This window comes from Corylus avellana, chromosome 10 (genome assembly GCF_965113065.1).
Source record: "Corylus avellana chromosome 10, dhCorAvel1.hap1.2, whole genome shotgun sequence".
Lineage (NCBI taxonomy): Eukaryota > Viridiplantae > Streptophyta > Magnoliopsida > Fagales > Betulaceae > Corylus > Corylus avellana.
Genome location: NC_142499.1, coordinates 16,193,046 through 16,209,828, shown reverse-complemented (window position 1 = coordinate 16,209,828; position 16,783 = coordinate 16,193,046). Strand labels below are relative to the sequence as shown.

General features: G+C 32.5%; 1 protein-coding gene and 1 long non-coding RNA gene across 2 annotated transcripts; one reads left to right on the top strand and one right to left on the bottom strand.

Annotated features, from left to right (window-relative positions):
* Positions 1-7,079: 7,079 nt before the first annotated feature.
* LOC148583416 (uncharacterized) lies at positions 7,080-9,560 on the bottom strand. The gene is made up of 2 exons (XM_088511409.1): positions 8,916-9,560; positions 7,080-7,100 (listed from the first exon to the last, which is right to left on the bottom strand). Exons 1-2 carry the CDS (start codon positions 9,558-9,560, stop codon positions 7,080-7,082), a joined length of 666 nt encoding a protein of 221 aa, XP_088367535.1.
* A 5,340-nt stretch (positions 9,561-14,900) lies between these two features.
* LOC148583415 (uncharacterized) lies at positions 14,901-16,621 on the top strand. Its single transcript, XR_015909391.1, has 2 exons — positions 14,901-15,060; positions 16,338-16,621. It is a non-coding gene; the product is annotated as an uncharacterized LOC148583415 (long non-coding RNA).
* Positions 16,622-16,783: the final 162 nt, after the last annotated feature.

Below are 16,783 nucleotides of genomic sequence, written 5' to 3'. Positions count from 1 at the left end.
TATTATTTATAAAGAGGTTTAGAGTAATGAACAAGAAACCTTAGATTAAATAAGGAGAGAATAAACCTATTTAGTTAATTTTATTTTTTATTTTTATTTTATTTTTATCTTTTCTCTAAGATGTAGAGCTGGCAGCTGTCGATTCTTCTGCAGAAGAAGAATGACCGGTGGAAATTTGAGGTTTTCTTCCATGGACCCTGATTGGTGAAGCGGGAAATTGTTCATAGCATGGCATTATCAAGCATCAAAGGCAAATCTCTTGGAGATCTCTGTAAACAATATATAAATTAAAATGCTAATTAACAATATAAATTAGCAGCGGAATAATTTAATTATATAAATACCTCCGGCTATTACTTTACTCAAGCGTAATGAAGAATATATTTTTTGAACAATTAGAGAGCCTGACAAGAGAAAAATATAGAGAAATAGGTTCTTTTGACCTATGCTTACGAGTGAGTACCGTGTAAAATGATGTAATACACATGGCTTTTATAGGTAGGTTAGGGACCTTTGTTCTTAATTATTATTGATTTTGTTCTTCTCAACAAGGAGCAAAATCACTCAATAAAATAAATTTCATAACATCCTTTTGAATTCCATAACATCTTTTGCTAGAATAAATTAAGTGAATATCGTAACCGAAACTATAATAAATATAATTGTAAATAAATGTGGCATAAAGGTCATACTTCATAGAATTTTTTTACATTCTCCCACTTGACCCTTATGACACATAAATTTCTTATACAGTTCAGTTCTATAATATGGCTAACTTTATGAATAAACTTCCCATAAGCTATTCAGGTCTAACTTTACTTTTATCCCTATGAATAAAGTAATAAATGTTATAATATGTGTGTTACAAACATGATTTCCTTTTCAGCCTTCTTTAAATGATTATTACCATTTGTTGTTAAGACATATACAAGAGTTTTATGAGAAAAAATCAAATGAATTTAAAATATTGATTTTGACCCTTTTTGACCGTTAGCCTTTAACAAATTGTTTTGCCGTCATTAACAAATATTTTATGGTTTTGACGTTTTGACCGTTTGGTCATTATATTGTCTTCAATGTTTTATAGGAAAAAAAAACCACAAGCATTCACTTCTATATATATATAACAAAATCCCACTCGTACGTGGATACAAAAGCATATTCTTCTTAACAATCAAAAGCCACCTTTTGTATAAAGTTGGTTTTCTATTCTTTTTGAGAAAGAAGAAAAACTATTGTTGTTTGGATTTTTACTTATCACTTCCCCATTTTATTTGGCGAAATCATGAAAGGGTTATTCTATTACTCTTTGTTATTTGGAAGTGCGTCCTTACTGAAGGTAAACACTATAGTTTAATCTTGGGAGGTTGCGTATCAAATGATTCGATCGCGTCGAGTTATATACTCCGAGAGGCACAAATTAACCTGTAAGGACAACGCTCTTGCATGATTCTATAGCATATTGTGAGATCTTTTTATACTCTATTTTTCATCTATTTTATTTTATTGTTAATTTCATATTGTAATTCTTTTATATCAATGAGAATTTGTTCACCTTCAAAATTATTTCCAACAATAAATGTGCACAAAAACTTTATAACAATAATTTGATGTATATAGACTAAAAGAAAGAACTAAATCAATGAGCCACATATGCTCCACATGACTTTTAAATAGCTTTACCGGTAAACCTTTAGTCAGAGGATCCGCAATCATCAATTCAGTACTAATATGCTCAATGGACACTTCATGTCACTTAATGTTCTCTTTCATAGTGATACTTTATGTCGATATACATACTTCTGCATCTACTCAATTTATTCTTAGAAAACAGAACTGTAGTATAATTAACTCAGAAGATCTTTATGAGTCTAACCATAAAATCGACAACCTTGAGACCTTTAACAAAAAAAAGTCTCAACTATAATGCCAGTTGTTGTACCAAATACCTACTTAAATTAATAAGCAAATGCTTAGCACGTTTTAACTCTCAAGTGCACGAAATCAACTAGTAGTATAGTTGGGCAAATACGAGATCATCCCACGAGGACTGTTGATTTTTTTCTAAAATATATTTTTCCAATTAATATTGCAAAATTATCACAGAGTTGTAGTGTTTGAAAAGATAAAAAGATAATAAAGAGGTTAGGGTTTTGATATCTACCACAAATAAAAAAATTGGGATTAATTTGCAAGCTTTCTGACTGTTATCAATAAAACCCTTAGGTTGTCTTATGTAAACCTCCTCCTTAAGATATTCATTCAGGAAAATTATTTTTCACATCCTTTTGATATAGCTCTAAATCAAAATGAGTTCATATCATGATAATCAATGCCTTTCTTTTGAGTAAGATCATTGGCTACAAGTCCAACTTTATATCGTTCAACATTACCCGCAAGCATCCCTTTAGGTTTTGTAAACCCATTTGCAGCCTATGGCTACAACTCCTTTTGGTAAGTCAACAAGATCGCAGACTTGAATTAACCAAGGATTTCATTTGCTCCTTCATGGCATTGAAATACAATGTGAAGTTATCTCCACTCATGGCTTTGTGAAAACAATTTTTAGATTGTCCTTAGGCCCAATATAAAAATTAGACTCTTGAAAGTATACAACATAATTACTAGGGATTGTTGGTCACCTTATTCTAGAGGATCTTCTTAATCCTACTTTCTTTACATTTGGCAAAGTCTGAGTAGTTCATTCTGAACTTGTTCCTCATGAGTTAGCTGTTCTGAAAGTGGTTGTGGTTCAAGATAATAAATTTGATTTTTCCTAAGCCACAATCAAACACCATTTATATGAAGGAGCTTTAGTCAACTCTCGTGCTTCCTCTAATTCAATCATTTGAGGATAATCACTCCAACTAAGTTCAGCATCCTCTAGAAATTTTGCATTTCTAGATTCAACAATTCTAGGATTGAATGAAGGATAGTAAAAACTAAACTCCTTAGAGTTTACTGCATAGCCTATTAAATTCCGCTAGTTATCCTTGAATCTAATTTCCTTAGGTGTGGATTATAAATCCTTACTTTAGCAGGACAACCCTATATATGTAAACAATTTGAACTTGGTTCCATTCATTCCTTAATTTAGGTGTCTTAAGGACAACCTTGAATAGAACCGAGTTAAATATATACATAGCGGTTTTCAAGGCTTCACTCTATTAGGAGAATAGAATATTAATATTATCTTTCATGTCTCCTTTTTCGTGTACTTACCATAATACTCTCTGCCTCTATCAGATCTTACAATCTTGACTTCCTTTTGTTTTGTTTCTCTACTTCTACCTTATAGGTACTGAAAGCGTTTAATGTCAAAATCCTATGATTTAGAAGATTGAGATACATAAACCTTATATGGTCATTACTGGAAGAGATATGATATCTCTGACCATTTAGGCAAGAAGTATGGAAAATGTCTACATTTGTCAGTGTACATGATCTAAAAAATCTCATAAAAAAAAACTTTTGGTGGCACCTTTAGTAGTATAATTGGTCTGCTTTTCCTTAATGCTGTCCAGATAAATAATAAAGACAGTAAAATTCAAGAGTTTTAAAAACACTATCATTTATCAACCTTTTACTCTTCATAGAGATGTATTCCAATCTCCAATGCCATAACATAGAGGATTTTCTCATTCACAAACTCTACTTTATGTCAACATTTATATGCAGGGATTAATTTTTAAAAAATTGGGATCTAGATCAATTTTAAATAGACCATCAATTTAATATTCCACCAAAAAAAAAAAAAAAAAAGTTCAAACTTAATTTAATGAACTAAAATAGAAACTAAATTTCTAAAAATTGTGGAATATATAAAACATTATTAAGGTTAAAAAACATAAATGAATTTTAAAATTAATTAATCTATAGATCCCAACAACCTCCAATTGTAAACATGTATTATCAATTTAGAAATCACTGCATTGTGTTGATAACATGGATCGCTAAACCAAATTCAATCCACACCGTATTTTCAGAGAGTCAATAAAAGAGATTCATGACACAGTAGATATATGAAATTACCTTTATTTCAAGTCATTTATGATACTTTATGCAATCATTCCTTATATGCCCATAATTTTCCTTATTGCAAGAGAAACAAGTATCTTAATTGCCATAACACTTTGTTGGCACCTTGTTCTCATTCATTAAATATTGGACATGATTGCCTATCAAGGTCTTTCCTTTAACATGAGTAACTTCTGGATTCTCATGTCTTAGTCTCTCATCCTCTTGAACACACATGATCAAAAGTTCCTTTATTGATCAGTTATCCTTATGTGTGCCACAAGATATTTGAAAAATATCATATTTAGATGAGAGAATTCAAAATAAAATTGACCAAAATGACTCAAAAACTCAACTTTAGGGACTTAATTTGAGCTTTTATGTCCTTCATTTTCATTATGTGCTTAGGCACACTTTTGAAACTATAAAAGGTTTTGCTTTAAAAATTTTATATTAGGGTGCTGGCTAAAACCTTATTAGAACTCACTAAATGTTCCTCAATGGCCTTTATACAATCTTTGGCCCAAAACATTTAGGATTTAAACCCTAATGCTTTTGCTGACATGAGATTTCATGAACATCAACCTTAGGCGATTAAATCGCTCCCACCGTTCATATTAATAATCTCATGGGATCACTTGATTCCGTGGGAGAAGGTGATTTGTCCATAAGAAGCGCCAATTCCGTCTCCAAACACCCCAAAGTAAAAAGCACATTTTTGTTTCAGTCAAGAAAAATTACCACTAGGAATTATTGGAACATAAAATACTAATAATTAAGCAATAGAAATACATATAATGACCAAGGAAAATAATATACTTAAATGCTATGAAATAACTTTATTTAAATTAACCAATGTTAATTTTAATAGTAAATTTCAACCTCTCTCTGGGCAAAGGTTACATCACGCATGAAATTTACTCTTTATTAATAGGACTAATAAATTTAATATTAATAAATAAAATTTTTCGTACCTGTGGGCCTAAGAGAAATTTTATTTTTAATGTTAAATTTATTATCTTATTCTAATTAAGTCATAAAAATAAAAACGTCCTTGTGGGGATTAGTAATTAAATTTATGAATTAATTACAACATGATGTTAATTTTTTTTATGAAGTTCACATATATAATCTTGATGCAATTATCATTATAAAATCAGGATGTCGTGGTTCTCTAAAAATTATTATGATAATCACGACTTCACTAACATCTAATAACTGTATAGATGCTTAAATAAAGTTCCCAAGAATAAAGACCAAACCAACATGGAAATGAGTAAACAATATTTTCCAAATTACAACCGGATAAGTTCCCCAGTGAGTGAGGGGGCGCACAATGGCACACTTAAATCCCAAGACTTTCCTAGACATTGCAATTTTGGAGTGTGCCATAAACATTCACCAACATATGTGGCTTAGTTAATTATTCTCAGGTCTAGGCATCAAGCAATATATATTTAAATAATAAAAATAAAAATAATAGATTTAATCTTAAGTCCATGCATTAAAGAAATAATAATTTTAATACTGAACAAGACAAATACAATTGTAATATGAAAACATATTAAATTGCATAGCTTAATGGTCTTGAAAGTAGCAGTAGACCCTTTATACATTGAGGACCCAAGTTCTAAACCCACTTATACCCAAATTTTTATTAAAATCGGCTAGGCTACTTGAAATCGGCTAGGCTACTTGAAATGGGTTAGGCTACTTGAAACCGGATGGGCTACTTGAAACCGGTGCTCCGGCCAGACGACAGACGGTCGTGTAGGGTTGCTGTCGTCGTCCTTTCTAGGTGACCCCGGCTAAGAGCCACCGCGAGCGAATAGTGGAGATAGAGTTCCGGTAGAGCCTTATGCGAGCAATGGTGGAGATCGAGTGTTCTTTGCCTGGAGCGGCATCCTTACAATCGCCAGGGTGCTTGTTGTGTCAATGTATATTAATTCGCAAGTGTACGAATCAATTGTAGTTAATGGATTGCAAGTGCGAGGTCGATCCCACAGAGAATTGTATTTTTTAAAGCAATTTTAAATCTAAATTAATTGAACCCTAACCTAGTTCCAAATTTTGAAAGATTATTATTTGAATGAAAAATCAAAAGCATAAGCAATTTAATTTGAATGTAATCTAATGACGAAACACTAGGGTTTCAGAATCCGCACTCACAAATTCATAGCAAAATAATTCCATAAACTATAATATTTTCCAAAGTTCTCACGTATAAATCTTAGATTTGTTTTACTATTGCATCAAAGAATTAATCCAAACATCCCATGTATCCATACATAACCCAAATCACAAAAGAAATCCAATAAATAATTAAATCATTAACTGTATCTATAAATCACAAGAAAATATCCAATTTTTTTCAAAATATCAATTGTATCCAGAGAATAAATCATAAGGAAAATCCAATTTTTAACAAAGAAAACTAAGCAATCAATTGTATTGAATATTCTTAAATCATCAAGTATATCCTTGAATCACAAAAAATATCCAATAATTATTCTATCAAATTGCGTTAAAGTAAAACAATAAGACAATTAAATCATTAAATTGAGAAATATTACATACAAGGAATGATGTACTAATCATAAGTGAGGCTTCATCTTCAACCTTAGTTGAAGGTTTAGCCTCTCATGTTATTGAAAGACAAAACAAGATTAATTAAATTCATAATAGAAAATTTAGTACTTACAAATATGGAATCACAAAGTTGAGATCTAAAAGCTAGAAAACCCTAAAACTCTCTTCTTTCTCCTCTAAAATCTCGAAATTCGCAGCCTCTCTAAACTCATTTGATAATTATCCATTTATAGACTTAAAACTAGGGTTTTACAAGTTGAATTTGGATAAAACTGCTGCCAGATCGAATAGGTGCGCCCGATTGAACAGTTGGTGTGCTCGAGCGCACTTGAGCATCACTTCTCCTATGCGGTGCACACATGCCTGCGCGATGAGCTTTGGACTGGGCGCGTATGCGCTAGATCATAGTATCTTGCGCTCGATCGCAGGTTCGTTAACTGTTTTTCCAAAGTGTGCAAATTTTCATATAAATCCTACAGTTTTCCCATAGCAACCTACAAAACACTAAAGACACAAAACTAACACAGAATATCAGATAATAACACAGTTAGAGGAACAACAAAAGTAAATTAAAGGGTCCAAATATAAAATATTTGGCACATATCAAACACCCCCAAAATTAACTTTTGCTAGTCCCTTAGCAAAACAAAACAGAAAAAAAAATGAAAAAAGAAAAAAAATCATCTTTCGCGGGAGAGATGGTTGCATTTAGCAACAAGCCTTTTAAACTCCTAGGCATCCCTAGAGGACAAGTGAAGTCTCGTGAGGGTTTAACATGAATGATACCCACAAATATTGAAGCACTATGTTGTCATTAAAAAAGAATTTTCACACAAACCATGGTTCTTATTTATGAGCAAGCTTAAAAAGACAAACACCATCATCACAATCAAAATGAAATCTATAATCAAATTCTTATAGGGAAAATTACAGTTTACCCTCCTAAAGTTGACAGCGTTTTTCAATTCGAACACCAAAGTTTCAATTTTTGCAATCCACCCCCCTAAAGTTTCAAATTTTTGTAATTTGATCAATTGTATCCAAAACTTCCCATATTGCTCCTAATTTTTTATTTTTTTTATTTTTCATAAAAAATTGAAAAACAAAATTCTGGGTGGTCGTAGCCACCCTTTGCCCATCTAGCCATTTTTGCACCTCCAAATTTGTTTTTTTTTTTTTTTTTTTCATAAAAAAAAAAAATCAGGGGTAATATGGGAATTTTGGGATAATATTAGTCGAATTGAAAAAAATTAGAACTTTGTGGGGGTGGATTGCAAAAATTGAAACTTTGATGTTCGAATTGAAAAACGCTGTCAACTTTTGGGGGGGGGGGGGTAAACTGTAATTTTTCCTTACTTATAAATGGACAAATTAGACATCATATATTTTGAAAATTGCAAAGTGAAATTTAGCATACAAACATGAAGCTTTCAGTTTAAACTTAAGACAAGTCCCATAAAATTTGTAAGAATCCCTAACATATAAAAGAACCAAGGCAAGTTATGCATTTATTTATTTATTTATTTTAATTTTTTTTACAGGCTCTGCAATGTTTAGCTCCCTTAAGCTTTCTAATTGACCCATGTAACAAGTGTTAGCCCAATGACTTCCAAGCTAGGTGGCTTTAGGGCACTAGACGTAGAACATCCATAAGGACTTATTAACTTAAGTCAAAAAGGCTACGAAGCCGGACTAGCCATATCTTAAATCAACACTGAACTTTACACCTTTTGACGCGAACACTTAATGCTTAGTGGGGTAAGAGTTCTGGTTACTCAGTGGAAACTCAACATAATCTTTCTTTTCTTTTTCCTTCTCTTTTTATTTTTTATATTTTTTATTATATATATATATCTTACAAGCCAAAGTTGTTCATCAATAGATCCAGTGGTGGAGCCAGGAATTCAGTATACCAGGGGCGTCAATAAAATAATAAAATATAATGATAAAATAATTTTTTTTTTTGTTCTCTTTATATATTATATTTTTATTATAATATGGTAAATATAATCAAAAGAAATTATACCACAATATATGTATCACAAAAAGCATATTTATCTAGCTTCATAAATATATGCTAAATTCATATATCAGTTACCATATAGGCACTAGTACAAGAGTAAAGGAAAATACAAAATACAAAGTGCCTAAAATTGCATTCTACGCGGTCTTAGAGAAACAAAATCATCAAGTATCAAATCTGGATCGAAGCTTTTAGCAATTTCTCTTTCAATGTAGATAAGTAAACTATTTCCAAGAAACTCATCTTCCATTTTGTTACGAAGTCTTGTTTTAATAATTTTCATTACTGAAAATGCTCGTTCGGTAGTTGCTGTAGACACTGAAAGAGTCAAAACAAGACGAACTAATCTATCAATAAGATAATATGTATCTGATTTTCCTGCCTCTATCAATCCTCGACTTAATTCCACAATGGAAGACAATTTTTGTAGTTTCGGATGATTAAGCATATCAACTTCAAAATGCTTCAACTGAAATCTCAAAATAATTTTTTCCTGCTCAGAAAAATCAAGAGAATAGTACTTCTCTGCAAGACTACATATATCATCAATATTAAATGCTTTATAAGCATCATTTGGATCCAAAGCTGAACTAAGTGTCAAGAGTTCCATTGCCCTTTCACCAAATCTACAATCAAGCTCTTGCAATTGAAAGTCTATAGCAGCATTGAATACATCAAAATGATAATAATGTTTCATCGTAATGTGATCCAGTGGAAGACGACCTCGGCCTTTAACATAACGAGCACGAAAATCCGGAATGTCAATTTCAAATTTCTTAGAGAAAGAGACTACTTTCTCAAGAAAATTATCCCAATCTTCATTTCTCAATTTTTGGTGGAGTACTTTTGTATTAGAAACTAATTGCATAGCATTCAAGATGTCTTGAGATTTTTGTTGCAAATGTTGACAAAGACAATTAGTGGTACCCATGATTTCCCTCATCAAATGTAAAATGAATATGAATCTGAATGATGTAATTATTTCATAAGCAGCTTCCGCATCCCCACGTTGAGAGTAAGTGGATCCTCATTTTATAATCTTTTCAAGCACTGAACAAGCAGGATTAAACAGCCTTCGTAGGCTACAAATAGAATAAAAATGAGAACCCCAACGAGAATCACCAGCTCGTTTCAAAGTGCCAATTTGGTTAGCTCATTTTCCAGTTTCAAGTTCCTCAATGGCTATCAAATATGCGATATCTGCTTCTTGAGCATCTTGCAGATCACGATGACGTTTACATGAAGCACTAACCACATTGATAATGAAATTCAAATTTGAGAAGAAATCATGAACAACAGTTACCTCTCGAGATGCAGCAACTAATACTAATTGTAATCGATGTGCAAAACAATGAACATAATATGCACAAGAACATTCATTAAGAAATAATGCTTGCAATCCTTTCCATTCACCACGCATATTGCTAGCATTATCATACCCTTGTCCACGAATACTTTGAATATCAAGACAATTTTGAGAAAGAACATTAGATATTTTATTATTTAAAGTCAATGCCGATGTATCTTTAACTTGGACAATATCAAAGAAGTGTTCTTGTATAAAACCATATTTGTTAACAAATCTCAAAACAATAGCCATTTGTTCTCTCTTAGACTCATGTCGTGCCTCATCAACAATAATGCAAAATTTTGAATCACCAATTTCTTCACGAATTGCATCTCGCACTCTTTTTGCCAAGACATGTAAAATATCTTTTTAGACTTGAGGTGAAGTATATTTTGCATTTTGTGGAGCATTTTCGAAAAGAACCTTAGCAACATCGTCGTTGAAATTGGACACAAGTTTTATCAACTCAAGAAAATTGCCACGATTTTTAGATTCGAGACCTTCATCATGACCTCTATAAGGACATCCTTGATATGCTAAATACCGAATAGATTCGATTGAAGTCTTCAATCGCAATCGATTGTTCAATTTTTCTCCCGAAGTTTGCTTATCTATCACCTTATCAATATGTTGAGATTGATTCTTCAAATTGTCACAACACTTAACAACATTATTATGAGGTGAACATGGCCCATTTCCCATGTGGACCAAAAAAGAACAATTCGTACCATCATTAACTTTCTTCCAATTGCGAAATCCTTCAATAGTAAATGCACTACCTCCAAACCGCCCCGTTGGCTTTTTAGCAAAAAGAAAGCAAGGTAAACAATAAGCAGGATCTTTATCCTCAGAATATTATAACCAATCAAACATCTTATACCAAGATGATTGAAATCTTCGGCGGTTTTTTTTCAGTTCCCGAAAACGGGTATCCAGAACTACTAGAAGGAATGAACCTATTCGGACCGGCTTTAAGATAAGCACATCTAATTTCATCCCGTTGATTAACAGGATATTCCCATATTTGAGGACGTAACCCGGGATCATGTTGTAGAGTAGAAATGTCAATTGACTCACAACTACTTGAGATTCAATTCTTGGCATCTTAGAAGGGTGTTGCTCAGGAGCTAAAGTTTGAGGATTGGATGTCGATGAAGACATTCTAGAATTGAATCAGCATATTTTTTCCTAAAAAATGCATCAATTGTTTTTGGCTTGCTCATAATGTAATCTAAGAATTTTCAGAAACCTGGAAAATTATTTATCTATTAGTTTTTATTCTCATACTAAACAATTCATGTCTAATGAAACATATTCTAAGTCTCTAATAATATTATAATAAAATTATTAGCATATTCCGATAGCTATTAGCCTAAAATGAATTAATAAAAAGAACAAACTTGAGATTGGCAATAATCTTCTGAAACTCGTTGATGCTTGACAAAATCCCAAAATATATAAAACACACCTAAAAAAAAAATAACAATATTGTTTTTATTAGAATAAGATAAACAAAATGATGAAAATAAGAGATATATCACAATTAAAAAGCTCCATAAATTTCAGACAATCATATTAGAGTTTGCAAATTGCCCAATTAAAGATGCCTAATCACCTTCCTCATGGGAATGTCTGAGAGTGGAGAGATGTTGAAAGGTTCATACCCTTATCCCCTACATTTGATTCATTATAAGGGGATTGTAATGTTTTCAACCTCATCATCATTGCAGCAGCTTTGGTAGTCTGCATTTCTTTTCTTTTTTTCTATTTTCTTTTTTATTGGGAGTGAAAATTTGTCCTCTTTCTTATCATTGTAAATCTGTAGCCTAACTGATGCATATATTCTAGTGGGGAAGGTTCCAAAGGTAGGTGATACTTTTAAAGCCAAGGCCAAAGATATCATTGAATTTATATACTAAAAACAAATTAACTACTGTGAATAATATACAAAGTATCTCTTGAGTCTTGTCGTTTTTATGGGCCAAATATAAATTAGTAAAAGTAAGCAAAGCTATCATGTGGTCAGAACTCAGGAGAGTAGCAAAAAAAAAAAAAAAAAAAAAAAAACAAACAAACAAACAAATAAATTTGATGCCTTAATTATTCATGTATCTCGTGTCTCTAGGAACCAAATATATTTATAAACATAAAGCAAGTTAAGCAATACTCATTACTCACAGTCACAGAGTCAGTCAAAAGTGGAGTGTGGAGCCTAATTCAAGTTTTGTCACTAATTGTTGGCTTCAAGAGTGTAGTCACAGACTCACAAACATAAACATGAAACAGCCTTCCCGTTCCCAAGTTCTGATTCTTCTGAAGTTCAAGTTCCCATCTCTCCCAACTCCCAAGTCCCCACTGCAGCACCACTACCAATGATCAATCTCTTATCCTTATCCCTCTGCTTCTCACCACTCACACACACAATCAAACTTTCTTTCTCTTTCCCTTCTCCAGTTCTCCTTCTGAGTTCTAAACCACCAAAAACCAAATCACCATGTTACACAAATGAGTTAAACCAACAAAACCCATAAACCAAAATGAAACAAAGTTCATGAAAATCAATCAAAGAAAACAAAGAACGAAGATCAGTGATGGGTTATCACCGTGGGCGGCCGTCGAGCCGTGGCATGAAAATGTCGGTGGTGCACTGGTGCGGCTAAGCAATTCAAGGTCGATGGGCAGTGGCGTGCTGCACAGTCAACGCTTGAGCCGTAGGAGCAGGACAAGTTCAAGTTGGAGTTTGGAAGAGCCGAAGAGGGGTTAGGGATTTAGGATAAGATTATTTTATTTTATTTTTTGCCTTTTGTTTAGTGTATAAGTGTACTGCCGTATGCTGTTGAGACTTGAGATAATTTTTTTTTTTTTTTTCTTTTGTTTGGTGTATAAGTGTATTGCCGTGTGCTGTTGAGACTTGAGATTTTTTTTTTTTTTTTTTTTTTTTTTTTTTTTTTTTTAAGGTGGTAAAAATATTTTGGAGGGGTATTAAAATTTTTTACTAGGGGCATCTTCCAACTTTTGACTTAAAATTACTCTTTTTTTTTTTTTTACTGGGGGCGCCCGCCCCTGGGTCGCCCCCTGTCTCTCCGCCACTGAATAGATCATCCACCAAATCTCAAAAGGAACATGCTTAAGTTCAAACATCATGCCTCACAGAAAACATGCTAATGTGCTCATAAATTCTTTTTTCAAAACAAATGAAATCTCTTTTCCCCAAAAATAAGTTTGTTAGTATCTTGTTGGCTTAATTCGGTTCCAAAATACAGAGGCTGCTGTCCATAGGGCTCAAACACTAGTATAGAATGCTTAGAATCCAATCTCCACCGTTCACAATAAGGATTCACGTGTCATGAACATCCCTACAAAGTTTCAGCTCAATCGGACCACCAATGGCCATCGATCGGAGCTATTGATCAAGGCTGGACAATATTTCCATAATGCAGGTGTCACCCATTGCATGCCCTGTTCGGACAGGCCTTCCCCATGTTCGGACAACAATTCCAAAAACTCAATTTTTGCTTCGCAAGGCCCTGCCCGGAAAACCCATTAACCTGTCAGGATACCCCGTAAGTTTTACTCTCCAAAACGTGATTTTTAGTGTGTCAGGTCTAGGGTATTGTCGGAGGTTTATATACATCTTTATAGAGAGAGAGAGAGATGTACGAAATTCTACCCCAAGTTTCGTGAGAGGCTGTGCTTAGGGAGAAAATCTGTGTGAGCCTGATTATTCCTCTTAGAGGATTTTTGTTAGTTTCGTGGTGCTTGATTGAGATGTCTATCGGAAGGGTTCGGTAAAGGAGAATCACGTTGAAGAAGATTGTGAGCAAGGAGACGAGTTGTAGGTGTGTCGATCTTACAGAGTCAAGGTCTTGCAAATGGTTGTAAGTGTTACTAGTGTCTGTAATCTCTGGATAATATTTTGATAGTAATTTCCTGAGTTTTGCTGCCCTAGAGAAGTTTTACTTTTAGATTATTTTTTAAAAGGTTTCCTCTTCGTCAACAAAATATTTGTGTCTGATTACTTTATTGCTTTACACATTTTTGGTGCTTGAATTATTTGTATATTGATTAATATCTGTTAATGGTTTTGGAGTCATTAAGCGTTTTTCAATTGGTATTTGTAACGACCTAGATTTTAAAACTCTTATTTAAATAATATTAAATAGATTAAAAATATAATCGATAAATTAGAACAATGATATGTTGATTAATGATATTAAATAACTATTTAGTGTTAAAGGTATATTACATTGATTTTTGACCTCTTATGTATATTACTTCAATTCTAAGAATTTAGCTTCACTAATATGTTTATGGGCATAATCAAACCCAATCTAGTGAATAAATTATTTATATTGGTGTTTAGCGAAGTCATAAATTAATTTGAAGCTTTGTAGTTTTTGGCCTAAAAAGCAGTGTCTTAATTTTCATACTGTCTAAATGGGATTAAAACTGCTAAAGAAAGATATCAAGGCTAGCCACCTTTGTTGAAAGCTTAAAGTCTTCTAGTAATGATGATTATAGTAAATATCATGATTATAATTATTTAATAAGGCAAGTGGCCAATGCAAATAGATTAAAGCCCAAGTTGAATAGGAAACTTTGTATAGGCCAAAAATAGACTCAAACGAACTCGGATGAAGTCGAACTAAAAATATAAAATGTTTGTCTCGGAGTCCTCTATCTACTCTCAAAATTTCATGTCAATCGGAGTACGTTTGGACATTGAAAAATGGATCGGAATACACTGCCCTCATTTTGGACGAAAATATCAATTGGTATAGAGCATGAAATATGGACTAGGTTCATTCTTTTGATTAAATACATCTCAACCCTTAGATCAAATGTGTAAAAATAAATCCTAACTATCCATTCTCTTATAAATAGAGCCTATAGCTAAATTCACTTTCACTTGAGTTTTTACAATCTTAGAACAAGTAAAATTGTTTGCTCCTCCTTTCATTTTATTTCTTAGTTCTACTCAAATACCATATAGCCTAGATCTTTCTTGTAGTGTTCAAGCGTTTTTCTAAAACTAGCTACCTAGAGAAGATTTGGTGGAGTTTTACTTCTAAAGGATTATTGGGTAAGTGTTTCATGTATAAATATCATGATTTATTGCTTTTATTACTTGTCCTCATTTAATTGTTTAAAGACCCAATAAAGCGTATAATGTAAAATAAAGTAATGGAACAAGTGAATTAATAATAAAGAGTTAGTGGACAAAATCAATTAAGGACTTATAATATTATCTATATATTATTTACTTTACAGTATTTACATTCAGTCATTTCTTTTATGTCATTTAAATTTCTGTTCATATTTCTGGCGGTAAAGACTATTTGAGGTCATCCCCGAAATATGCATTTAACATTTACATTCAGTCATTTCTTTTATGTCATATTTCTGGCGGTAAAGACTATTTGAGGTCATCCCCGAAATATGCATTTAACATTTACATTCAGTCATTTCTTTTATGTCATTTAAATTTCTGTTCATATTTCTGGCGGTAAAGACTAATTGAGGTCATCCCCGAAATATGCATTTAACATTTACATTCAGTCATTTCTTTTATGTCATTTAAATTTCTGTTCATATTTCTGGCGGTAAAGACTAATTGAGGTCATCCCCGAAATATGCATTTAACATTTACATTCAGTCATTTAACTAGTTATATATGACTATATTATATTAATATAATAAAATGAGTAAGTAAAGATGAAGTGACGGATAATAAATAAATATAAAAAGATGAGTGTCTTTAAACAATGATATTATTGGAGAATGAACTAAGTATTGTTTGTATGTATGTATTATATGCAGAAGTGGAGCAGAATACTACACTAAGGAGTGTAAGTATGGATATACTTACTGTGTACTAGCTTTGTTTTATTGTTATAGGAATTCTTATTTTGTCTTATTGATATAATTTTGCAATACAACTACTGCATAATGTGTCTAATAAAATGGGCTGATAAGATAGCCACCTTAAGAACAAGCTGGGTGGATTGCCGCGAGGAACTGTCGGTATCTCAGTGGATGGGGGTATATAACCGTCCAAAAGGCCTAATATATAACTAAGCTGGGGCGGTGTAGTTACCAGCACCAAACAAGTAAACCTCTAAAGTGTGAGGGACATAACGGACGTAAGCGGGCTGAGAGCTCATGAGAAGAGGTCTGAAGAAAGATTATCATAAAACACAAACTAATCTGTCATTACGCTGCATTCACAACTCATTTATTATTATATATTTTAGTCTTTAATCTTATTTGTTCAAATTAGTCTTTTTAGTCTTTATATCTAGGAAAATAGATTACTCACTTGTTTGCCTATGTAAATATGATAACGTCATCTTTACATAGATCTTGATGCAGGGATAGAAAGTGAGGACGATGGTCCTTTTACTGGTTTTGATGGTTGATAGACCATCTGCTGCAGGATTTATGCTTACTCTATGGAGCAAGTCTCATTTATGTTAATCGCTTTTATTATGTATGGTGATGTGTGTAAACTTAATAGATATTACTATGTTAATTTAGGTGCCGTCTGTGGCATATATTTGGTACACCTAGTGTATACATATGTTGTAATGAAAACCATGTTTCTATTTTATTTAATAATATATCACCTCGAGGTATTTCAGTCAGCTCAACTGTGTTGTGTAAGTTATTCCTAGGTCATAGAAAAAGAAAAAAAATATACATACTCCGCTGTAAGATTGTATTTTCTAAAGTTGCAGCGTCACGACTTCGATATTTGCTAGCTCAAATATCGGGGCGTTACATTATGGTATCAGAGCGGTTTGCTC